Consider the following 27,648-nt stretch of genomic DNA (forward strand, 5'->3'; position numbering starts at 1 on the left):
CGTGGACAACCAGTGCGGTTTCTGGAGGAGAGCATCGATGACATGGATGACTCGAGAGATGTGATGAGCAAGCGGCTGAAGTACTTATGATCCTGCAGAGAAAACATTTGCAAACGTTGGTTGAATGAGTACCTTCATGCTTTGGAGGAACGATACAGCAAGAGGATTGAGGCAAAGGATCAGGAGTACCAAGAAAGAACTCGATTGTTCTACTCAAGGACACGACCAAGAATCGAGCAAATTGGAAGATAGGACGGATTGTAGACAACATAGTGGGTAAGAATGGAGTGATACAAGATCCAGACAGGCAGTGGCTATGTTGTTGAGAGGCCAATCCAGTTGGTGTGTGATCTGGAAATCAACAGAACTAATGACGCAACAGGGGTTGGCACTATAGCTGAACCAGAAGCTGACCCTGTGATTAACCAGACTATATATTATATTAGTGTTTTAAGTAACTTTAATATGGGGAGGGTGTGGTAAACCTCCTGACTTTATTGTTTGTATTTGTTGTTGTTTAGACCAAAACTTAATTTTGTTTTTTGTTGTTTATGGCGTTTATCATGATTCCGGAAATTTGGCAAAATATTATATACTACAGTCGATGCTCTGAACACTTACTGCGCATGACATAAAAACTTCGCTCAACAGATACTTTTCTAGAGCTTGGACACAGCCATGAGAATCTATATGCAGGCTATGGATGAACTTTGACCGAAATGCACATTTTCAGGACTCTCATTACTGTACGTGTACTATGATTTATTTGCGCGGTCTGTCTTAACATGGACATATTTGTTACAAAGTTCCGGCAACAGTTGCTTCATAGTTGAATTTATTTGTGTTATTTTGTCGTGATTCTAGGGTTAAATTCTCATTACTACCAGATTTCCCATGATTCTTTTTGAAACCTACAATGGCAACGCACATGGATGCGGCGCGGCGTGCTGCTCTGTACACCGTGAGTTTAAACGTAATAAACCAATGTTTTCGTTGATCGAGAACTGTGAGTTTCTTCAGTGTCACTGGGAATGATCGGCGGCCAATATCTCTACAGAAAATATTCCCCACACTTTTACATCGAAAAGTTTTCAAGTTGAAAACAGTTCCGGTTCACTTTCAGTTCAGTGATGACTATGCGGCCCGCGACGTCATCGGTGAGTTACCATTGAATCCTATGGACCGTGCGACGTTCGATATACGAAGCATGTAATAAAAAACACCTGAGAGACATTCACTGTCTGTGTCAACTTTGACATATAGCATAAAGGGGTAATCTTTGAGAAGTCTGACGAATAACAGCTGGAGCTCCGTTGGCGAAATGACACCAAATGTGAAGTTTGAGTATAAAATGACTGGCAGTGCCGCTAGCACACAGATATAAATGTACAGAACACACATGAATCTGACTCAAATTTGAAAAATGAATTTTAGGACTCATTTGGGGGAAAGGATATTTACTTGGAAGCGTGTGACAAGGCATTAATGTCACAAGATTGAAGTCACGACTGCAGGGCTGTTATAACTTACCTTCGGGTGAGCCAGTATCAATTCAATAGCTTTATCGAATTTAGCTTCTATGGCGTGGAAAAGGGAGTCACCAATATCTACACCGTGATTAAGAAGCACTTTCAAGATTTCTGCGAATCAAAACAAAATGTAAAAGTTTACAAACAACCCGATGAGACTGGATCAGGCCGAAGTTTACAATTATGTCCGATTTTTACTCAGTGATATGTTTCATAAGTAGGAAACTTTGTAAGAATATTATGTTTTTAGGGAACTCACATACTAGTATATTGTAAAATAATATATATTATAGCCCAACCATGGGACTATGTGCCCAGGGTAGGTGACCTTTTTTGCCCAACGTAAGGAGGGCAAATGGTCTCCTGCCCCGAGGGTACACAGTCCCTTGTTTGGGCTATAATCTTTTTATTACATGTCTCTCTTGCACACATTTTTCTCTCAAGATATTAAGGTTTATATTAGACGAAAACCGTTAAAAATGGAACGACTTTCACCATGGAATGGCGCATTGATATATTTAAACTACTGTTATGTGGTTTATCAATTTTTTCTGCAAAGTTTTCCAAAAACCGGATAAAAATGTAAATGAGGGTATGTCCCGGAGTGAGAATTAACTCTTACAGTGTGTAGTTAACTTAGCAAACAATCACAAAAGTCTAAATAATGAATAAAATGAAATACAACAGGACATTTTAAATTAATTGATCCGGTGAATTACAAATGTATGTTCTCAATTCCTCACTTTCCATGTGTTTTCTATTGAGGAAGAAAAAATACTTTGTGTGAGCATCATCAGCAAGAGTGACCCATTCACAAACGTTCAGCTGGGGTCGCCATTTTCAATTTTTAAAAGTAAACCATCTGCATTTTTAATTGGGACATGCTCAACTCTCTGCTGGCAGCCAGCGCCACCAAACAAGGTTTTATCGTTTTCTTTAGTAAGACATTCCTCCGCAAAGGAGTCTTTAACGTATGTTGAAACGCTCCCAGGACGTTACCCCTACAATGGCCACCTGTTCACATGCAACCCACAAGTATGGGTTGTTGTTTAGAACAGGGTAAGTGTCCGATGCGTGTATGTACGTAGGTAACTCTTACAATTGTCATCGGACAACTGTCCTGTGCATATTAACTGGTCATCAGGGCAACATATTTGTAAAGTTTGTTTCCTCGTGGACCCACGACTCGCCGACAAAAAATGATATGATCTTTTCTCGGTGAGAACTGCTAAACACTCACCGACACTGCCACTTTTAATGGCCAGCTGCAAAGCAGTCATGCCATCTGTGTTTATGGCGTTGATGTCGAATTCGGACTTATCTTCCAAGAACTTCTCAACACCACGGATATCGCCTCTTTCCACAGCATTCAAGTAAAGCTGTTCTACAGTGCTGTTTGATCTCTTGTCCGCCATTGTGATTCAATAAAGTCTTCAAATCCTGTTAAACTCAAAAGCAAAAATATAATACCATTATTTTACAGTTTGACAAATATCTCTGACGGTCTTGTTGGCCAGAGGTCACCAAATTGGGTTGAGTTATTGGAACAGTCTTGTGACGGATTTTTGTGTCATCTTTTGCATTGAAGTGGACGGCACGAACGTACAAATCGTTTGGATAGCAAATATCGAGTATGCAGGATTCGATTGCAGAGAGACCAAAAGATCGGAATTTGGGTCGACGAAGAGGCTATCACAAAACATTATCAAAGATACAGACAGATATAACCATTGAAGCCAGCAAACGAATACCAGCTTTTGTAAAATGAAATGCTAAACGTTAATAGCACAGTACACAAACGGTTGCCCCAGATACACATCTCGTACATTCTTAACTCGCGATCTGGGTGATAAATCAACACTTCTGAACACTTGGACATCGATATCGAAAATGCCCAGTTTATCAACATTGGCGCAGGGCTTTAGTGGATAGATAGATATAACATGGAATTTATCTGCCAATGTTGGACAATGAGAGCGGGGAAATTTGGAAATCAGCCCTGAACGCTAATTAGTCTACATGCAAGTCCAGCGTCAGGCATGCGATCTCCTTGGAGGAGATGTTTTAAGAGACTTCAATGTGATGCATGTATCCCGAAATTTCACATCTGCCTCAACCATGTGCTGTCACTTTTGAAGTGATAAAACACATGCAAACACATGCTACAATGACGACCTCTCAACTGTGCAGTAAGTAAATAGCCGGTCATTGACACATCGTTACTACCATGCAACGTCCAATCGGTTTACTATGCGGGGCTCCGCTTGCATTTTGGCATTTCCTGAGTGTGGAACAGCGAGGAAGAGAGAAAAATGGGTTTGTCGGTATGCACTTAGAGCATAATTAAATTGCATAGAAAAGCACGATAGTGATAATTAGATTGTGAGTTTCATGAAAAATATGATAAAACAGCAATTAAAGTATAAGTTTTTGTAACATTGCTGCATATCATTTTGATGCAATTGGTGAATATCGCAATGGCGCGCGGAATGAGCAAAATCAAGGGAAAAGCCTTTGGGTTCTGAGAGTAATCACAGCTTGAGCTTTCACCACCATTTCCTCTCTGAACCGACAACAAGCCGAGGGCTTGTTTACGTGCCGCGTGCTGATCGTATGCTGACTGGATTTCGGATGCGTCCGTACACGTTGGTCAGTTTTCAAGAGCATCGATATCAAACGTTCCATCCCCGAAACTAAAAAGTCACGGGACCATCGAAGAAATAATATTCTTGATAACGACATCTGTCACCAGTATTTTATATTTAAAAGTTAATAACATCTTCATGATTTTCTCATATTTGATATAAATGTCGTCTACATCTGATGACAGAAGACAGAGGGCTTTCGACGTTTACTAGTTCTTCAATGACCAGTGCATTGCACAGATTACATGGTTCTTCGTAAGGGTATCTGACTCGATGTGATGGGATGCTAAGCACTTTAACAGTGATATTCTTAACGTAATGTTTGCGATGTCATACTTTCCTCGTTTTCTACATTAACGCGACCTCAATTTTCAGATACTGTGGAATTAAGATGCTGCGATACTCACAAATGCTAAAAACATGATGTCATTAGCTACCTATCAGTTCACTCCAGTTCTGTCGGTATGTTATGGGGAAAACATTTTGTAAACAGACAAACAGTGATCATATCAGTAGTGCCACATTGCTGTTGTGTATAATCATTAAGCACTTATTAATAGACTGGCAGAAGTCACACAGGCCAACGAATGCGAAATCGTACAGCAAGGTAGCCATTGGATGGCACAATTCTCTACGACCATATGCATTCCTGTTCATAAGATGATACTCAAGCATGATAGCCTCGGCAACTTTGAACTAGGGGACATTAAAGATTACAGTTCATCACACCAGCACAACGTCAATTAAAGGGACATTATTTGTATCTTTTGACTTTTTTTTTCATTTTTCCGATGACTGAAATCCCTGGTCAAACCAATAGGAAACCTAAATTGTGACTATGCTCGGATACCAAGGATTCGTAAAAACCACATTCTTGTTCTTTACGGCAAGGTTCAATGTTGGTAAGGGCGAATTGAACCAACCGCCATTATTGAACCCAAGCACATGACCAATATTACTACGCATACGTCAACCATCAAAGTACAGCTGGAACGTGAACGGCCTGTGACCTACACACCAACTTCAGCACAATGGATACTCACAAACTACTGTCAAATAGTGAAACCAAGCAAGGCATTGGCTTGTAAGTATGATTTTAGTATCGATGACACGGACTGTGAACAAATAAAACCATAGACGCAATTGGGTCAATGGTAAAACTAAGAGTAATGCATTTTCTGTGCATTTGATAGTTAGCAAATCTTCGTCAATTTTGAAGATTTTTAGGGCATTTTCTTGCCATTACGTTGGTTCGTTTTACAAACACGACATGATCACTTGTTGAACTTGGAAACATCGCACTCGGACTGAACAATCAATCAATCAATCAATCAATCAATCAATCAATCAATCAATCAATCAATCAATCAATCAATCAATCAATCAATCAATCAATCAATCAATCAATCAATCAATCAATCAATCAATCAATTAATCAATCAATCAATCAATCAATCAATCAATCAATCAATCTTTATTTTACTAACAGAGAGTATAGCATGGTACATCAAGATGTGTTACAAATGTAAGTGAACAATACAGAGAAAGAAAAACAACCATTCAACTCTGTAATACGAAAACATGCAATAATTACATTCATTGGAGCTGCTTGAGCTCAGAACAGTGCACGGTGTACCATCGGTGATATCGTCGTGACACCGTGCCGAGCGAGCACTGTCATTGATACTGTTCGCGATTGGAGTCACCTCTCGACACACAAGATCTGTTTTCAGAATGCTGTTATTCGCTGTGCATCGTGTAATTATTTGTATCAGTTGTATCGCATTTCGAACGAAAAGTGAGTACATTGCAATGACAGTTGTCGAGACCCTATACGTCGCTTACGGTCTCCGTGTCTCCTATATACCCACTCCCAAAAGTGGGCTTTGCGTAAGTTTAGAAGCGCAGCTGAGCACTTCGTGTACCAAAGCCGTGCGTACAGGTCTGTGTGTTCCCGGCGTTATACGGTGTTGAGGCCGTATAACGCCGGGAACACACAGACCTGTACGCAGGGCTGATCGTGTACCCAGGCGAGGTGGGGGTGCTCGAAAACGAAACTCAATGCAAGTTTGGGATTAAAAATTGGTTGTTTTTGGTGGAGAAACTGCACGTCGCAACCGAGGTGCTGCCAGCGATTTCAAGGCCCTGCCACGTATAACTAGCTTTCACGCAACAATGTAAGCTTACATAATGTAAGCTTACGTGTCAGTCGCCAGAGTACATTGCTTCAATTTCGCGATCACCTCGACAATAACGTGACTGTCTACTGAAGTTTATCTCTTCATTTTACTCTATTTTTTACATTTCTATGCCCACAGGCTTTGGGCTAGTCTACATATGCATATGGAGGAACAAGCGAGACGAAAAAAATCCGCCATTATAGGCCTTGTCGTCGGCTTCTTGCAGCTTGTAGGCATTTGAAATGCCCATTATAAAATGTGCTCTCTAGCAACAAAGAATAGTGTATCTAAGAGCAGGATTGGCCGTCAAGATCTCCATGAAAAACTGACCGTCAAAATATAATAGAGCAAACGGCATCAGTAACAGGGAATCCCGAAACTGCAATACTGCGCTTTCGACTTTCACTTCGCGTGGTTTATTTTTTTACACGCGGATGCTTACAGCGGCCTAGATATAGCAGTTAGCAGTGTGGTCTGATCGCAGGTCAACCTTGCCAACTCTGAGATTAAAAGTCGCCCACCATAAACCTCAGACCCAAGGTTTTTCTATACAGTGTACGCAAACGGGATGGAAGTTGTGTATGGTCGACCGTTTTTTTAGACATCTTTCAGTAAGTCGAACAACATTATCAACAACTCGTTTGCAACAATATATGGTCAAAAGATACAAATAATGTCCCTTACATCACAATGACTTTGTCATTGACATCACGCACATTTTTGGTATCAAGCTTCTCCAATGGTGGTCTGCGAGGAAAACAACTTTAATATGGAAACTGTGTCAGACATATGAGCTGGTGAAAGAGAATGATCAGGTAGCCATTTTCATTAGGCCAAGAAAAATAAAAAGTTTGTTTCTCATCCTCGCACGCGTCAATATAGGCCCGCCGCGTCATCCTTTTTTTCTGCCCATGAGGAAATCAATTTAAAATTAAAAAAATGCAGAAATACGCGACGATAGTGCATAACACAGTGCTGTATGAAACAGAACTTTAAACAAAATAACTGACACTAACATTCCATTCAGAACTGTACACATATGTCACTGTTTTATTAAGCTGTCAAAACTGTTCATTGCTGCACTAAAAGTCAAACTGCAGAAATGTTGCTATAGTGTATACAAAAATACTAAAGCAACATTGCTGTGAATTTTTTATATTTCTGCGCGCATTTCTGTTGTTTTCATGTTTTTCGCGCGTTCTTGTTAGTTTAAGAACAAAAAATTGAGAAGAAATCCGAGTCATCGCATTATTTTTTTTGCAATATGTCTATGAAAAACAAACTCTTTGTTTTTATTGGCCTTATGTACAACTGATGTGTCGTGTACCCTGCCTTAATCAGACGCTTAAGACTTTGATAATGAGTACATTATATATTCATGGGCTAGTCATTGGTTACCCGTTTTCGTTTGTTTAGTTTACTTTGGAATTTTTTTCTATTCCTGACTTTTAAACCCTGCCAGATATGAACTGTGAATGCTTCCATGTGTAAATTGTCTGTAAATTTACAGATTTCCTTGAAATTATTGCCATAAAATTTTCATGGTCAACATTGTCAACAATATTCATTGAAGTATAGCTTGAACTGCAAATATCATGAAGTATACAAATTTTTGATGAACTGAAATAAAAATATTCAATTCCTGGTACATCTACCATATCATAGTATCATCATATTATCGCTTTATGCTAAATGTTGACTGACCATTTAATATGCAAATAATCAATTAGATGACGAAAAAATGTATGATGTCTTTCACTATAATTATAAAACATTATCATTAAAATTACTAGCGCTTTCGTTGATTTTTGTCAATCCCTCTGGTTGAAATAAATATCACACATTAGGGCAGTTCAGCTGATATGCAAAATTACTAAATAACTGATCTCGACACAAAAGATGCGATTAAATGCCTTACGCTTCTGTTCTGTCAATGTAAAATCAAGTTACAAAGCATGATCTATCCACTTTTGGTTTAATGTCCCTGATTGGCAAATATGAAAACAATCAGCTGACCAAAAATACAAAATATCGTCCACTTTACTATGTCCTTATCTCGTCAATAGACAGAGTACGTTTCATCAAGCTCGGCTGAACCCTTCCTGTCTAGTGAGCAGAATTGGAAAAGTTAGCTAATTAAGCAAACCGATAATTGGCTGATGTAACAATGCTAAATGACTTCTTAATGCATAATCCTAGTACATTCAATATACACAGCAAATACCGCCAACTTCAGTTGAGTCAATCCATAGCTGTTACAAAATGTCGTTAAATATACTGAGTAACATATAAAAGCGCTAAGCGACTTTTGCTATAGTTATATCATAGTATCTTCAATGCAAACATCTTCGAATGAGTAAATCCAGAGATATATCCCTAAATAAGAAATTTCGTTGAATGTACAGTTTTGTGATGAGCTGATATATAAATTCTGAACCACTTTCACTAATTTTATAATATAACATAACTATCACAATCATAGTATTCTTCAATGTACATCAAGTTTCGTCGACTTCGGGCGAGTCAATCTAGATACATATCCCCGATGAGAAAAGTTTATTATATATACAAATGACAAGTGTCACCTTCATAAAACTTCTATATGACTTTGGAATCTGCCAAGGTTCCTTGATTAACATTTGTAAGAAGATTCATAAGATATGATACTGTCAATCTGAGAATATCTGATTTCTGAACAAATAATTTTGTAAATTAACTATAGGTAAGCGGACGAGTAGGAGGCGGTTTACGGAATTTAACGGTACAGTTTGCCAGTAAAACTCCGAGGCCCGCAGGGCCGAGGAGTTTTATGGCAAACTGTACCGTTAAATTCCGTAAACCGCCGACTACGAGTTCGCTTACCGTGTTATACCACGAATTTGCCGAGTTTTAAAGCCTTGTTTGCACCCCGAAAGTTTTTATTTGTAATTTTAGTGCAGTGCACGTTGAAACTTTGGCAGGAAAACATTGACGCGTTTTGACACCTTGTTGAATGAAACAACCCATGATTGGATAAAACAAAGTTGACATGTGTTGCTATTGTAGTGCGATGACGTGGTTTAGCACCTGGTTTTATTTGAATTGTATGGATTTGCTTGATTGGTTGGTTGGTTGAATGAAGTGAAAAGGTGTTTGCAGATCGACGTTAGAGTCACGCTTTGCTCATTTGGGTCGAAAACTTTGAGCAGCATACATGCAATTGCCGAGTCGCTCTACGTAGTTCGATATGGCGGATGAAGTACAAATGAAAGCTGTATCCGGTGCACTTCAACTACCAAAGTCAAAGATGGAAAAGACAAGTCCCCTGTCACGCCAGTGCTAACGGCCACAATCGGAAGACCAAGCTACACAGCCACGTCAGAGAAAGGCGCAACAGAAACTGCAAGTACAAACAAACAATATGTCTAGATCCACATGACTGTGGTACTGCCCGTGTGTTTGCCTGTAGCTAGATTTAACTTTACCAAAGGCGACTGAAGTCTCCACATTCAGTGTTTGACAACTGACTTTGAAGTCTTAAATTTCAGCTTCGAATGATCGTGATAACAATAACCTTAACACAGAAGTGATATTTGCAATCAATGCCGATATTTCACGGTGACCTGTAATTGATTTTGAGATGTACAGTCGTGCAAAATTAATTCAGTCCGGTGATTCTTTTAAAGTGTCTTTACTCTGTACTTAATGGTGAAATAAATTTCTTCTGGTATAATGTCTCGCATTTGGGTTTTTTTACTCGTCGCCACGTGACTTTCTTTTGTTTAAAAAGTGTCCATTTTACAAGTTCTTTTGTTTAAAAGTGTCCGATTTACTATTAAATCGGACAGTTTTTAACAAAAGAACTGTCCGATTTACTAGTAAATCGGACACTTTTAAACAAAAGAACTTGTAAATCGGACACTTTTTAAACAAAAGGAAGCCAGGTGGTATATAATAAAATATTCGGTTATGGAAATTAGAGAGCATGGTTAGAACAATGGGCACTAGGCGGAGAGTGGTATAACATCAGTTATCCAAGCAACACACACCAAAATCTAATTAGTTCTTGCCATTCCCAAACAGAATCTATGAACCAGATTTGATTCCAGTCCAATAATCTGTCTTGAGATATCGCGCCAACAGACAGACACACAGACAGGCAAGCACCAAGACAGTCAGACGGACACACGGACTGAAAGACATTAGTCAGACAGTTACTCACGTGTATGAGCATGTGAGCTAAACATCGCGATAAAACTCTCATTTGCCTAGCTCGAAAACTGTATTGGATATATGATAAAATATTCACGTTTCGGCCATGGTGTCTTCAGATCATACGGTTTGAGCATTCTCGCTGCAGACTCTTCTGCAAGATGCATGCAGGCCATAAAATCTGTATCGGTACCGTACAGATATTTTCAGAATGCTGGAGCGTACGATGTGGTTTAGCCAAGAAGCGCTGGAGAGTAAGAATATTTTGAATATTGGCGCTTAGATATTAACTTCTGCAGACGAATTGATTGATAGTCTGTCAGGCCTTCGATGTCAGACATGAATCGCAACTAGAATCCTTTGGCAAGTTTTGTCATTCTTACAAACAGAGCAGCTACCGCTGACATTGATAGAGGCATCGCTGAGAACAGATGTCACTGTGTTTCCAAGCAAAGCCAAAGATTGGTACAAGCTCAGAAGTGCATATATAGTCCAGTCAATCTACGAGATTTTGGCACCTAACCCACCACAAATTGCAACAGAATTTTTTTCTTCGGAATGCATTTTAATGAGGTACCCAGAACAACATATTAAAAGTTTACTCGAATCCACCTTGGGGAAATATGTCTAATTTGCATAAATCAAATATGGCGGCCAACCATCCAACAAAATAACATAATTGGCTATATATCACATATTAAACAAGCTATTTCAGTGATTTCAAAGTCTGACACTAGTTATTTGGCTCAGGGAATCATTTTGGAGGTATAATGTTTCATATAGGCACCTCGTTAATTTGCATAATTCCAATATGGCGGCCAACATTCCTACAAAAGACATTTTTGGTCTTATACCACGTACTAAACAAGCTATTTCAGTGATTTTAAAGTTAAAAGTATTTTTCTTAGGCATGGACAAACGATTTTCGAGATGCTATGATTTGCATAGCTAATTTGTTAATTTGCATAATTCCAATATGGTGGCCAACATACCTACAAAAGACATTTTCTGTCATATACCACGTATTAACCCTTTTGGCGCCAAAGTCTATTTTTGTCAACTTTATAAAATGTACCACTGTCAATTTTTCTGCTTTTTGCCAAAATTTTGATTAAAATCTGTAGCTGCTGAAAAATGATATCCATTTGGTCCAAATTATGAAAAACGTACAGAAATGTTCATAGAAATTGGTAAAATATCGCATTAAAATTTGGTGTAAAAATTACAGCAGTCAAAGGGTTAAACAAGCTATTTCTGTGATTTCAAAGTTAAAAGAATATTTCTTTGGCATGGTCAAATGATGTTTGAGGTGCAATGATTTACGTTGGCACTTCGTTATTTGCATAAATCCAATACAAAAGAAATTTTCTGTCATAAAATGTATTGAACAATCTATCATTCAGCCATTTTGAAGTTTAATTATATTTCTTGAGCATGAAGAAACACCTTTTGTGGTTCAATGTTTTTAAAAGAATTTTGATGATTTTCAGAAATTAAATATGGCTGCCGAATTAATGCCCAAATAGCTTCTAATATAAATAAGGTTATGGTAGAGTTTTTAGGAATAGGAATATCAAGAAAAAACTGTCAAGAGGGCACAGCACCCAACGCACTGTATTTTGAAAATATTCTTCAAATTTTTATTAATTTGTTAACCCAAGATTAAAAATTGGTTAGGTTCACCTTTTAGCTTGGCAAGCAGTCGTTAGTTGCATGATATAGAAGGTTAATGTATGCAAATGTATGCAAATCACCCGAATTCCTGCTTCCCTTTTATCCGAATTTCAAGATTTCCAAAGAATATAACTCTGTTCTAGCTGGGTCATATTTTCTGAAATTTTCACATTATGTTTTTAAATGCTGTATAACAAAACAACTATTTTGTTTTGCAATAAAATTCTTACATTTTGAATTAGAGGCATTTTTATTTTGCTAACCATGATTTTAAGCACTTTTTGAGTGTCAGTCGTTCAGCCCATGCCATTTTAGAATGAAGATATACTCTTGTTTCAAGTGAAATATTAAATTTCACAAAATAGTTTGTAAGGGTTTCCTTGTTATCTTAGATGAGAAATATTCCTTCGAAAAAACTGTGTTGGCAACGTGCAGCTCCACATTAAGGCCTTGAACATTTATTTTTAAAAATATAGAAAATTTACATACAATAACGATCCATTTACGAATAAAAGTTTACTTTAATAGATGTCTGTGATACCTGAATTCGTTAAAATACCCCATAAATATATTGTATTTTGAAAAGAATGTTAAAGCAAATTTGGTAGACTTACATATATGACTTCCGAACGGATTAAAATACGTATATGTTGATGTGCGTTTACTATTGAGTTGTAAGAAAGTCATGCAATTTTAATTATTTGTGATTTTTCTAAATATGACAACCGTTAATGATTGTTAGTCATCTAATAATAATCTCTTTCTGAATATAACATTGGATTCATCTGTGTACGGCATTATTTGTGATTTTTATAGGTGCTTTATACTCTACAGTGTTAAAACATGTAATCTTTAATGTTTACTGTTTTAAAAAAGTCGTGGACAAAATCTTTAGTTTCTAATTTAGACTGAACCCCTTCCTTATGGACGAGTGCATCTTTGATACGTCCCCCTAGATGATAGGCAAGAAGTCATCACATGTAACAGCAAAATACAATAAACACAACAAAGATAATAACAATGCAAAAAATAAAATAATGTGACCAAAAATAACACATGCCACAATAGAAACAAATTAAAACTTAGCGCTGATGCAAACAATGTCAAACTCTTAAAAACTTGATCAACACACGAACTCACAAAATTGAAAATTGCATGCTTAGCAAAGACTTAAAATTAATTCAAACAACTCATTAGCCCAACAGAATCCAACTGTTACACGATACAAACATGCAAAAATGACACTTGGAAAAATGACTCAAGATGTACTTCTTTGTATTGTGTAATAGTTGAATTCTGTGTCTGGATTAATTGTAAGTCTTTGCTAAAGCATGCAGTTTTCATATTTTTTTGAGTTTGTGTGTCCAGAAAGTTTTTATGAATCTGACATTGTTTGCAATAGTGCTAAGTTTCAATTTGTGAGTATTACGACACTTTTTATTTCGGTCATATCATTTTTTCTGTTTTTTTTTAAGCTTTGTTGTGTTTATTGTATTTTGCTGGTATGTGTGATGACTTCTTGCCTATCATCTAAGCGATCTTATAAAGATGCACCCATCCATAAGAAGGGGGTTCAGTCTAAATTAAAACTAAAGATTTTGAACACTCCTTTTTTTAACAGTAAACATTACAGATTACATGCTTTGACACTGTAGAGTGTTAAACACCCTTACAAATTACGAAAATGCCACACACAGATGAATTCAATGTTATATTTTAAAAGAGAACATATCATTCAAAAGACTAACATTCATTAACATTAACAGTCGTCATATACAGAAAAATCAAAAATTTTAAAAATGAATGTCCAAGGACTTAACAGTTTCTTCTTGATAGTTTCCTAGTGCTAAAAACTATACCAAACCGTTATTTATATTAGAAGCGGCAACAGGGCATTAATATAGCAGCCATAATTAATTTATGCAAATTATCAAAGGGCCTTTGTAAAAATTGAGCCACTAAAAGTGTTTCTTCATACCCAAGAAAAATATTAAAACTTTAAAATCAAAGAAATAGCTTGTTTAATGCGTGATGCATGACCGACAATGTCCTTTGTAGGAATGTTGGCCACCATATTGGATTTATGCAAATTAACAAATTACCTATGCAAATCATAGCATCTCGAAAATCGTTTTTCCCTGCCAAAGAAATATACTTTTAACTTTAAAATCACTGAAATAGTTTGTTTAATACGTGGTATATGACCGAAAATGTCCTTTGTAGGAATGTTGGCCGCCATATTGGAATTATGCAAATTAGGAAAGTACCTATAAGGAACATTATACCTCCAAAATAATTCCCTGGGCCAAATTACTAGTGTCAGACTTTGAAATCACTGAAATAGCTTGTTTAACATGCGATATATAGCAAATTATGTTATTTTGTTGGACGGTTGGCCGCCATATTTGATTTATGCAAATTAGACATATTTCCCCAAGGTGGATTCGAGTAAACTTTTAATATGTTGTTCTGGGTACCTCTCTGAAATGCATTCCGAAGAAAAAAATTCTGTTGCAATTTGTGGTGGTCTAACCCTATTTTGACTGGACTAATATTTCAACACAAGCAACTACATATGTTATACACAAAATCAGACCATCGATGATATGTATGCAGACTTAAATAAAATGTCATCGGTCAAAACCAGTGTATGCCAGTACTTGAGCATGTCTAATATAACTCTAAACCGAATTTGGTATCTACCAAGCTCTCCAAAAACACCAGCATTTCAGGCATGTTTAGAAACTCCTAGAATGAATTTATAGAAAGAGATACTGGCATCATCAAGACAATCAACTTTGTCATTAATTTCATGCCCCCATATTTCACAGCCAATAGTCATAATAGGTACAATTAACGTATCAAAAAGTGCTAATGTTACGTGAAAAAAAGATGACCCCCTTGGTCAGACAAAAAATATGGATTACCCCCGCCCCCCGCTGAAAAATAACCAAATCGTTATGTCAAACCGCACGGTTTGGATTTGAAATCCGGTACGCGGCGCACTTTCTTCGTGTAGCAGAGATGCCAGTGCACAAACTTCTCTCCACATCCATGCCAACGTCTGTTAATTAGGACGACTGTAAGGCAATTTATAACTTCATTTCCATAGACAACTTATGTCCATGGACATTGTATAAAGTAAACTTTATTGGAGTGGTTCGTCAAAGGCAGCCCTCCGGTTAAGAGGGTCATGGGCCATTACGTGAAGTCAACTTTATTCTAGTGGGCCACCAAAGGTGGCCTGCTGGTTAAGAGGGTCGATCATTGCCATTGCATAAAGTAAACTTTACTGGACCGGGCCGCTGAAGGCGTCCGGCTGTTAAGATGGTCACCGGGTATTATAATAAAGTCAATTTATTGTAGTGGGCCGCCACAGGATAAAGAGGGTCGATCATGGCCATTGCATGAAATAAACCTAATTGGAGTGGGCCGCCAAAGGCGTCTGGCCGTTTAGAGGGGTCATGGGTAATATATATAGTATATTTATTGAAGTGGGCCGCCGAAGGCGGCCTGCCGGTAAAGAGGGTCGATCATGGCCATTGCATAAAGTGAACTTTATTGTAGGTATTATATTTTTGAAAATGTGGTGAACCCCCCCTTTCCTACCAGTGAAAAAGCGATGACTTTCCCTTCGCGGATTCCAAAAGAACGATGACCCCCCGGATTTTGTCCCCCCCCCGCCCCCGGCCGTAAAAACTGAACGGTCCTTTACGAAGGTTAAAAAGTGCTTTCATTGCCTTCAATTTAAGATTACCGTACGAAAATTACCTTTGAATCTACGTACCATTTGGAGTAATGACGAAACCAAGATAACAGTATTCTTTCACTAAGTCAAGCGCTATTCCATTGTGAGTAAGGGTTACTCCTTTTACAAGATGATTAAGCTTACTTTGTTAAATACAATTACATTTGCCTTCTTTATGTTATTAGATATTTTCCAATTACAGCAAAAATAATAATAATAATAATAATAATAATAATAATAATAATAATGCATAGTATAGAGAGCGACAATTAGCATAGAAGTAGAGAAGGACATACAAGTTCAATTTAAGGATTCCATCAGTTGTTTACAAGGATAATAATAGTAATGGTTTATTTCCTTTTCGAAAATGTGTGAAAAGGCACACTCACAAAGACAGTTACATGGAGAAAGTGTTGATATGTGTAGGAAAAACGAGAGTGAAAAATAGTTGTCTTGCAACTAATCGGGTCACTCCCGAATACCTGGTAATTTGACACATTTACTGTATGGGCTGAAATTTATCAATGAATTACATGGAAAATGCGGATCAAAAATTTGCAGCAGTAACTATGGAAGCGTGAAAGGATACATAGTATCATGTCACGTATCCGTGAAAGGATACGTGAAGGATACATAGTACACACACACACACACACACACACACACACACACACACACACACATATATCATATATATATATATATATATATATATATATATATATATATATATATATATATATATATATATATGGCAGTCGTTATACATATGTACAGATATCAGAGTGACTAATTTTTCGACATCCAACCGTTATTACTGACAAGCACATGAAATACGAGACGAGCAATTCATAGGATGGGATCGTGACATTGATATTAAACGGGCCGTTTGGATTCGATCCAATAATTGAAAGGCCCCAGGCGACTATGACTGGTATACGTGCAGATGTGACATAAATAAGAAACTTTAAACTTATGAAAATATTTAAAATGTCAAATGTCAGGTGTAATATTAGTGACCCTTTTCCGATTTGGCTTCAAGCAGAACGACTACACTTCTTTGTATATATTGCGCAATTCGATCATTCAGAAAGTGAACGAACTGTACTTTAAGGTAGCTCTCGCCTCGAATCAAACTTTTTTTTCCCAAACTTTCCAAACGAAATATTAAATTAAACCACTACCGAATGCAAACCAGGGATCAAAGTACAATATTTGGTACTAGGGGAACGAATTAACCAATATTTCCCAACACTTAAAATTCAAAATGGCCGTCATCACTCTGCCACCAAATTTGGGAGTTACATGTATACAATTTTCTTTTTTTCACGAAAATGAGTCGTTCGAGCCCCCAATTACTACACGAGCTTCAAAATGAATCCCCCACAAGTAGCAGATCAAAAATACGTAGTCATGGTCATGAGTGAACATTCGAGAGTCTGAATATCTCATACCGAGGCGCGTTCTACTCTAATCAATTTAAGACGTTCATACTTCGGGTGCAGCTGCAAGCATACAGGCAGGCACAATCCGTAGAACTGACGGATAACACAGGACTCTCCCCCGCCATGTTTGATTGTGCAATACAACAACAAAAGCACCACTCCTCTTGAGTTGTTGCGATATAAAAACACCAGAATGAGCTTCTGATGTATTGACAAACTGCACGACATAAAGTTGGTAATTGAAGGACATAATTTCGATAAATGATTAATATATGTTTCATTTCTACATTTTAATATACATGTTAATTTGGCCAGGAAGAAAAAATGAATTGTTCATCGGAATCGCCGCTTCTACTTTGGCATACTTGGATTTTTTTTTGATCACGGCAAATTCTTACTTCCGCATTACAGAAAATTTTAGTACTGCCACTGGTGGCGCCCTACACTTTGTCGGGTTTTCGGGGGCACGGGATTTTGAATGAGACTTCCGACGTGTTTGGACTTAGTTGACTGCCAACACGTTGTGACGTCTGAATTTGGCGAATCATGGCGCAAAGTGGGTCGATTTGGCCAGAAATTTACTCGTATTGTAAAGGTTTAGTACATGTCACATCGTGAGTATTAATTTGATCGCCAACATTCGACGTGATGGCCAACAGTTAGTTCCAAAGACGCTATTCAGTGTTTGTCCTGATATTACGTTCGGCGATTTGTTCAACAAGATCGTGACAGCAGATGGACGGTGCATCTGATTGAATGAAAATTGCATCGGAAGTATAAAAATTTAAGGTACTGACAAAACACATGGTTGCGTCGATGTTAAAGTACGATCTGAATGATGACTATATAACTGCACTCCGATCACAGTACAGTGTTGTTAGACCATTGTGTAAAATGTGTAGAGACAGTGGTAAAGAGGCCAAAACATGGGGCCAAAGTAAAATGAAAAAGAATCAGATGCTAGGTCCCACCAGGACAATATTAAAGGACAATACTGAATTGTTGGATTTCAGTGATTTGCTGTACATTTCAGTTTTATTCTGAGAGAATGTTGAAATTCTTGACCGCAAAGTGACGTCACTTTCACCTCACGCACGCGAGTGAGGTGAATTGGGGTTTGACTATACAGGACAGTGAACAATGCTGAAATTATGTGACAAGGGACAGAACTTCGTGTTTATCATTGGCATATTGTTGAAACTTTGAATACTGGTGTAAAGGTTGAAAAATCCACACTTTAATATTGTGTTCTCACGGTAGTGTGACGCAAAAATGACGTGGAAATCCGCAAGTTCCCGGATGTCTGCGGTCGAGAATACTCAGAATATGTTGTGCAAACACTACTGTGAATGTAATGGCCTATGTTATTGTTGGGAAATATAGTATTGAATCCAGCTACCAGTATCAGTGTTTCTTGTCTTAGATATTTCTGGTAAAAAGGGAAACAATTATCTTGCCTTGTCTGCATCTGTGCAAAAATGCCAGAGAACCGCGTTTACCTTCGGCTTAAACAAATTTAAAAAAATCGCTCGCCGCTCCTGGGACTTGGTCCACAAAATCCGATGAACAACATTTTTTTTTCTCTGGCCTTATTCCGTTTTTTTTTTGCTAGTTTTTCATGTCTGGCATTTCTTCTAAAATTTGCGACAAAATTGATTTACGTGCTACCTATTCGACCTTTGCCAGTATCTTAGACTGCGCCCTAGGGACAGATATTCGAACACTAAAACAGTATTTTTCTGGCATGCTACGTTTGTGGATTCCAGTTGAAAATTAAGGGTTATGGTGCAAATTTCGGTTGTTATTAATATTTTTAGTTTTCGCCGTCTTGTTTTCGTGAAAAAAGAAAATGCCTTCTTTTCTATAAAGTCAACATAGGGATAGCGGGTATTTTGAATTTTGAATATTCACAACAACCAAAATTTGCACAGTAACCCCTAATTTTTCACTGGATTCTTTAAAGAGAATTGTTTAAAGTATTCGATGAGAGAGTTTGAGCAAATGTATAAATCCTTCACCATGACCAAAATGTAAAAAACAAAATATCTGGAGGTGGAGAAGGAAATACATCAGCAGGAAGTTTATGTGTCTTCGTTTTCACGATTACAAAACTTTTTTTCTCAGTCCGAATGTTTTAATTTAGATGCATCTTTGGGCTACGATATTTGCAGGACTTTCCTCTGCCTAGACTAAACTTGGAATTTTTTCTTTTGTGTGACATATAACACCGTGCTGCCAACAGGTGTGATCGATCACTTATGCAAGAAATGCAACCGAAAGAAATGACATCTCGATCTTTAATTTGCTGAAGACGTCTTTGAGTATAGGGGGTCATGTTGTATGTATGATAACTATACATCCTCCAAGTCTCTATTACTATCCGTGTCACTCCTTCGTACATGTGTTACTCGTAGATTCAGGTCGCTTCAATGGCGAAGGATGTAGGACATTTTCGAGGCCCATTAGAAGATATTACAATGATGGTAAAATGACGACTAAGATATAAAGTTATAGAATTTAGATCTGTTCCCCGCGAGTCCATGTTCATGGTCAATGCAGCGCCTGCACAGATGTCGAGAAGTCTGGCTGCAGCCTCAGTAAGTTCATGTTGATAGCCATCAACTCCCATGGTAAGATAAGAATGCTTTTGTTTTCTGTTAAAATATGCCCAAGGCTACCGTCAGTGGCTCTGCTTTACTCAACATACTAATGTGGAATCATGTGTTGCACTAGAGAGCGATAACCGTCCTTAGGGCCCATGCAAATTGCATCAAGGCTCTGTTTATACCGAGAATTTGAAAAATCTACATTTACCATCAGGGTACCCTCTTTTATGGACAGAATTGATATTCTGAAGTTCAGAATGCTTCCTCGTATTATTCTTTTTCATACAAATTTAAGACGCCGGCGAATCAAAATTAGTCTTTTCGAAGAAAACACTGCCTTCATATTTCATAGTAGATAAACAGTTATAGTTTCCTTATATCCCATCAATATTGGAATTGCTGGTATCGCCCTTGAACCGTTATGCTTGGTGCGTCAACACTGCACTTACGGACTTCACATCCCACTGTACGCGTCGAATTTCGGACAGAATATAATACTGAGGGTTAACGACGAATATGTTAGAAGGGTGATGGAAATGGTTCGCGTGGAACTCGTCTCTGGGACAAATATTCGAATTCTTTTTTGATCTACCACTTGTGGGTGCTCATTTTAAAGCTCTTGTGGAGAGAGAAAAACTATCGCCGACTTAGTTCCGAAAACCCAAAGTTTGATATTTTTTTTTCGCCCGTAGAGTTAACACACACGTATGGCGGTAATTTTGGATTTCAAATATGGCACAATGTTTAGTAATTTCTTTCGCCATTTTCAAACTTTGTACGATTACCCCCCGATTTCTATTGTTTCGGTACCAGAATGGTTCAAAGTTTCATCTAGGAAGGTTTGAGCAAAAGTTTAAGTCTTTCACTTTCGAGGTGCATACTACCTTAGGCTAAGAGCGTTTGACATGCGTTCAAAGGAAGTCGAACGTACGTGTGTAATGTTCGAAGACATGTCCCAAGCCTAAAGATGATTTTCGTGACAAAACACAGTCATAATCATTGTTTCGTCTATTTCATGATGAGTTTTGTAAATTTTCTGTCCAGTATAAGTAATTATCTTGCAGAAAAACAATTTTGTTAAAAGCAGACGTTATGATTAGCTCATTTTCTTTCACTTTCTGAGTCCTTGGTATGTCAGGGTGGCCAGTCCATGCAAGGACTGCAAACGTTGACCGAAGTCCGAGCGCATCTCCAAAATCGAACCAGCTTTTAAGTATTGCAAATATTGAAACGTTTAACTTACCCACAGTAATAGCTTCGCTGCTCACTTCAAGTTCCCGCCAATACTGTCCTGATTGTCTACGTAGTCACCTACAAAAAATCTTCATGCCACAGAAGGCTCGATTGTTCCAACATCTGCACATGCAATCCCGAGTTTGCGCTTCGAATAATGTCTTACAAACAAAAAATACAGGCTCTTTGTCTTTCAAAATCACGTTGCCAATAAACGTGGGTGCAATGTCATCAAAACACAACCAATTAGAAGGGTCGACCTATTTGTGTTCTCGAGAGATGCTAGGGTAACATCGTCTGATTGGTTGATCAGGCGATGAATGGCGTCCACATCAAACGTAATCCTTAATCTGGAGTAAAATGATACTTCGCTCCTATGAACCGGACATCCGTGAATGTAGAAAACGGGCAGACGATAAATTTCTTTCACTTGACAGTAAACTGGTCGTTTAAGCAGGTCAAGAATGACAGCAGTTTTTAATAACAAATGCCTATGTTATTGGCAGCTGATATGAAGTATACATTTAGGGCGCATCATCTTATTCAGTACCGGGGTCCATTCTTTGCAGTACAAAGAACAAGGTTCATCAATGTAAATGCTATTCCTCGAATATCTTGCCTTCAATTGCATTGGAGAGCACATTTAAAGTCAAATTTCAATCTTCATTGATTTGACTTAAAAGTTAAGTCTTTATCGTACCATCTATCAATCTAAAAAGAAAGAATTTGGATTTTGGATTCTTAACTTTGCTAAGAATTTGTTCGTCGCAGAAAATCCTGCCGTCGTCAAACGCAGGTCTCCCGCCGAGTATCCATGACCTGGTAGAGTTGAGGTGAACGTGAACGGAACAAGCACCGAGGAGTTAATTGTGTGTGTCCAGAATACAGGCCCTGATTCAGGACGCCAACAAGGCAAGTGAACAATTCCGTAACATGAGCCTCGAATGGAAGCCTATCGAGATGGAGATCATATAAAATGACCCTTTCATATTTGTGTGTTTGTTTTGTTTCTGTTTTTTTGTTCGAACAAACGCTATATTGTTCTAGCGAAATTGAGATTGATTATTAATAGCTTCACGCGCTTTAGCTTTTGATACATTTGTCATGGACTGCTTGTAAAACACAATTTCTTTTTCTTCTCGAATCATGACACCGTTTTGTTCAATGTGTTCACACAGCTTGTATACATTGAAATGTACAGTGTATTGTTGAAGTTGTTAAAGTGTGTTATACTAGTTATTTGTCAATAATGGCATTGTATAAAACAGTGCAAATATTTCTAGAATAATAAATTTAGAAACATATTTTAGGAGGGAGGAAACTAAGGAAGAAAATGAACTTGTTTTACAGGACATAAATAAAAAAATTATCATCCAAAAGACTTGGTCAAAGTTATTGTTTCCTTGAATAATATCACGTAATGACATCGTAAAACATACTTATTGTGTTTAAGTGTTAGTTAATGTGTTGAAATTTCGATTACTTGGTAAATGGGCGATGTTTCGACAGCGGTTTCACTGAGTTGTGCGTGGTATCACTTTCTTTCAAAAAATATTCGAAGCATACCTAGCGACATCCTTAGTTGCACTTTAATCTTTTCCGTCGATGAGCTGTTCAAGTTCCTACGCTGTTGGAATGTTGGAAACTGTTGGAAAATCTGTTTAAGAGAATGTGTCGTCACCTATTTCGGACGCACATCACATTCTAGTCATCCGCCATTGTTGCAAAGCTGCAGACGACAATACGGTCAAGTGACCGGGCACTTTTCCAAATTTGGTCAGAACTATTTCCCTAGCGAAATAGCTGTTCAAAAGAATACCCTCTGACGTCACTTTTGTCTATCTGTTGGAGACTAGATGTATCTATTTTCTCGTCACGTGACGTATACTGGCGAATCGCGACACGGAATGAACATGTGACGTGTTATAATCAATATTAAGGGTAGGATAATTAAACTTCGGGGGGCTCCACACCGTGCAAACAATGTGATCTAAATTCCATGAACTATGTGCCACTCAGATAGCCTTATAAACCACCTTGTTTATCAGAGTCGGTTTTTGCTTAGAGTTTCTCTTCAATGGCGACATTCCACCGAAGCCTTGTAGCTGTCCATCGACGAATACATACTGGTATCGGTCTGTTAGGGTAAATCACTCAGCTGCAACTCAAGGCTTGCACATGAGTTGAACTTGATACTGTACTGTCTGAATCGGCTACAAGTAAGCTAGTCGTTCGCCCAAAATATAACAAGATACTCATCAGCCATTGACTTATGTTCAACGACTTCCAATGAAACATATCATCTGATATTGAAGTTGCTGTAAAATGAGTCTCCTGATATTTACACGTCCGCCTCCAAAGACCTATGATTAGGTCTTTGAGTGATTAATATAGAGCAAAATATAAAAGACGGTCTAGACATTTAAGTCGTATTGCGTCGTAATATCGACATATGAAACCAAAATTCAAAGCATTAAGTAAACAAATATGTAACGTAGTACCCATTGGCTGGCTGTCTTTGATAACAATCTAGTGGTTAGTGTTTCCCGGATCTAAACGAGTAAACACAAGTGTTTACGCATTACCCGGAACCAAATCTAATCATAGGTCGTTAAAATATAAGGGTCGCTGGCCTATGGTTGGCTAAATCACACTTGGCCACAAAGTGTACACTGACTTTGGTCCATCAATGTTAAAAAACATAACATTACGAATATGGTTCTTCTATTGTCTACATGGTTCTACGTATTCGTTTATTTATGGAAATGCTACTTTTGTACACCTGCAGCAATTCCTTATCAGAGGAATACGCAGAACTCGATTTGATCATGCCATAGACCTGAAAAAATAATTTTATAAATGTAACATTTGATAGTGTGGCAGCTTATTTGTTAAGAGTGATGGATGGCTAGAGATGTGATGAGATCTGATATTGCCGTTACGGTGTGATACAACTGTGAATATTAAGGGTAGGATAAAATATAGGAAGCCAAGACAATGTAAACAAGAAATGCTCTGTAGTCCATTGACTTTTTTCAGTGAAATCGGTCAGTTATGTCAATCAGCTGGTTAAAATATAATGCGACACAACCGTGCAAATTAGTTACAAATCATCTTAACAATTCTTCCAAGATTCGTTTCACCCTCTGACTTCTGATATTAGAGTAGTAACTGTTGCGAAGCGACCATTACAAGATGAATCATGCTCCCTATTAAAGCCCCATTATTTTTACCTTTTAACAATTTTTTCATATTTTTGATTAAAATGACATCCTCAGTGTGTGAAAGTAGACCACAATTAATACTGAATCGCATGGTTCGCATGCGCAGCCCGCCTCACAAACGGGTACGATTAACAGTAAAAGGAGTGAAAAATGACTGCTTGCCGGACCAGACGTCAGGCTGTATTGACTGACACACGAAACGAAACATAATCGCACCACTGCGAATGCTCAACCACATCTCCGCAAGTTTTACTGCGGCGTCAAGAGAAACCTACGGTCTTCGAAAAGGTCTGGTCAATCGAAACTGGAGACTCAGCTAAAAACGCGCAAACGTTGGGCGAAATACGGGAAAGATATAAATATGTAAGTGTTTACAGATTGTTCCGACAATAATGAGCCGTGCAAACAAACGTTTTGAACAGCTAACTCTCGATGGAGGCAGTCGATTGTAAGCTTCATGCAAGGCATTGCACGTTGTAACCGACGGTGCAGAGATCAAGTTTGGTGAATGAATTAATTTGGTCAGAATTATTTCCCCAGGGAAATAGCTGTTCAACATATACACTCTGACGTCACTTTTGTCGATCTGGTGGAGACTAGATGTATCTCTTTTCTCGTCACGTGACGAATACCGGCGAATCGCGACACGGAATGAGCATGTGGCGTGTTATAATGAATATTAAGGGTAGGATAATTAAACTTCGGGGGGCTCAGCACCGTGCAAACCAATGTGATCTAAATTCCACGAACTATGTGCTACTCAGATAGCCTTATAAACCATCTTGCTTATCAGAGTCGCTTTTGCTTAAAGTTTCTATTCAATGGCGACATTCCACCGAAGGCTTGTAGCTGTCCATCGACGAATACATACTGGTATCGGTCTGTTAGGGTTAATAACTCAGCTGCAACTCAAGGCTTCCACATGAGTTGAACTTGATACTGTACTCTCTGAATCAGCTACAAGTAAGCTCGTCGTTCGCTCAAAATATAACAAGATACCCATCAGCCATTGACTTATGTTCAACGACTTCCAATGAAACATATCATCTGATATTGAAGTTGCTGTAAAATGAGTCTCCTGATATTTATACGTCCGCCTCCAAAGACCTATGATTAGGTCTTTGAGTGATTAATATAGAGCAAAATATAAAAGACGGTCTAGATATTAAAGTCGTATTGCGTCGTAATATCGACATATGAAACCAAAATTCAAAGTATTAAGTAAACAAATAGGTAACGTAGTACCCATTGGCTGGCTGTCTTTGATAACAATCTACTGGTTAGTGTTTCCCGGATCGAAACGAGTAAACACAAGTGTTTACGCATTACCCGGAACCAAATCTAATCATAGGTCGTTAAAATATAAGGGTCGCTGGCCTATGGTTGGCTAAACCACACTAGGCCACAAAGTGTACACTGACTTCGGTCCATCAATGTTAAAAAAATATAAGCTTACGCATATGGTTCTTCTATTGTGTACAAGTTCTACTTATTCATTTATTTATGGAAATGCTACTTTTGTACACCTGCAGCAATTCCTTATCAGAGGAATACGCAGAACTCGATTTGATCATGCCATAGACCTGAAAAAATGATTTTATAAATGTAACATTTGATAGTGTGGCAGCTTATTTGTTAAGAGTGATGGATGGCTAGAGATCTGATAAGATCTGATAATGCCGTCACGGTGTGATACATCTGTGAATATTAAGGGTAGGATAAAATATCGGAACCCAAGACAATGTAAACAAGAAATGCCCTGTAGTCCATTGACTTTTTTCAGTGAAATCGGTCAGTTATGTCAATCAGCCGGTTAAAATATAATGCGACACAACCGTGCGAATTAGTTACAAATCATCTTAACCATTCTTCCAAGATTCGTTTCACCCTCTGACTTCTGATATTAGAGTAGTTGCGAAGCGACCATTACAAGATGAATCATGCTCCCTATTAAAGCCCCATTATTTCTACCTTTTAACAATTTTTTCATATTTTTTATTAAAATGACATCCTCAGTGTGTGAAAGTAGACCATAATTAATACTGAATCGCATGGTTCGCATGCCCAGCCCGCCTCACAAACGGGTACGATTAACAGTAAAAGGAGTGAAAAATGACTGCTTGTCCGGACCAGAAGTCAGGCTGTGTTGATACACGAAACGAAACCACTGCGCATGCTCAACCACATCTCCGCAAGTTTTACTGCGGCGTCCAGAGAAACCTACGGTCTTCGAAAAGGTCTGGTCAATCGAAACTGGAGATTCAGCTAAACACGCACAGATGTTGGGCGAAATACGGGAAAGATATAAATATGTAAGTGTTTACAGATTGTTCCGACTATAATGAGCCGTGCAAACAAACGTCTTGAACAGCTAAACTCACGATGGAGGCAGTCGATTGTAAGCTTCATGCAAGGCATTGCACGTTGTGACCGACGGTGCAGAGATCAAGTTTGGTGAATGAATTAAGAGAGAAAAACATATATAAATAAAAATTCAAGAATTCACCATCGTAATCATTGAACTAGTCGTTTCTTCCATTATGGAGTATAGTGAAAATTTAGTTGAAAATAAATGACGGGACTGATTCTGCTCCGTCCACTCAAACGAAGTTGAGTGTACGGCCGGGCTACGCTGCAGGCAACACAGCCTATCAATTCACAGGAAAAAAATTGCAGGTTACAATGTTTGTCAAACAATGTGGTATCTTGGTAGACCATGGGAAATCATGTCACACCTTGTTTATACCCATTGTTTCCCATGATGTTGATATCATGTGTACATCCAATAGCAAATTGGAAACTTGGGAAACCATGGGAAATGTTGTATGTTACTAGTTTTCCCAATGTTGCCCATCATATATATTGGGTCTATTTCCCAATGAATGGGTAAATGTTGTGTGGTGTTACAAAAGTAAAGTAACACATGATTTTCACAAATTTCACGTGATTCATGATATTGTTGCCAGGTGTCATATACTAACTGGGTATTCTGTATTCTCTGAGAAGATAAAGAATTTCTGGTATCTACCAAATTTAAATCGTGAAATTATTCATGTTGATTTGCCAAGTAAAGGTCTCCAAGTTGAACAGTTACAACCGGTCATTAATCAGCATTCAAGAAGAAAAACATGAAGAGCCAGTGAAAAGTTAATTAAAATTGAATTCAATTTTAA

General features: G+C 38.0%; 1 protein-coding gene across 3 annotated transcripts in view; it reads right to left on the reverse strand.

Annotated features, from left to right (window-relative positions):
* The window catches only part of LOC139129601 (short transient receptor potential channel 4-like), a 44,780-nt gene extending 23,195 nt beyond the window's left edge, over positions 1-21,585 (reverse strand). The window contains exons 1-3 of one of the 3 annotated variants that reach the window (XM_070695261.1): positions 21,262-21,585; positions 2,770-2,977; positions 1,531-1,640 (exon numbers count right to left, since the gene is read on the reverse strand). In XM_070695261.1, the coding sequence (XP_070551362.1) occupies positions 1,531-1,640; positions 2,770-2,944 (285 nt within the window). In that variant the 5' untranslated portion in view covers positions 2,945-2,977; positions 21,262-21,585. The remainder of the gene's footprint in view (positions 1-1,530; positions 1,641-2,769; positions 2,978-21,261) is intronic. The other 2 variants (XM_070695262.1, XM_070695263.1) reach the window with 2 other exon arrangements.
* Positions 21,586-27,648: the final 6,063 nt, after the last annotated feature.

This window comes from Ptychodera flava, chromosome 3, assembly GCF_041260155.1.
Source record: "Ptychodera flava strain L36383 chromosome 3, AS_Pfla_20210202, whole genome shotgun sequence".
In the NCBI taxonomy this organism is placed as follows: domain Eukaryota; kingdom Metazoa; phylum Hemichordata; class Enteropneusta; family Ptychoderidae; genus Ptychodera; species Ptychodera flava.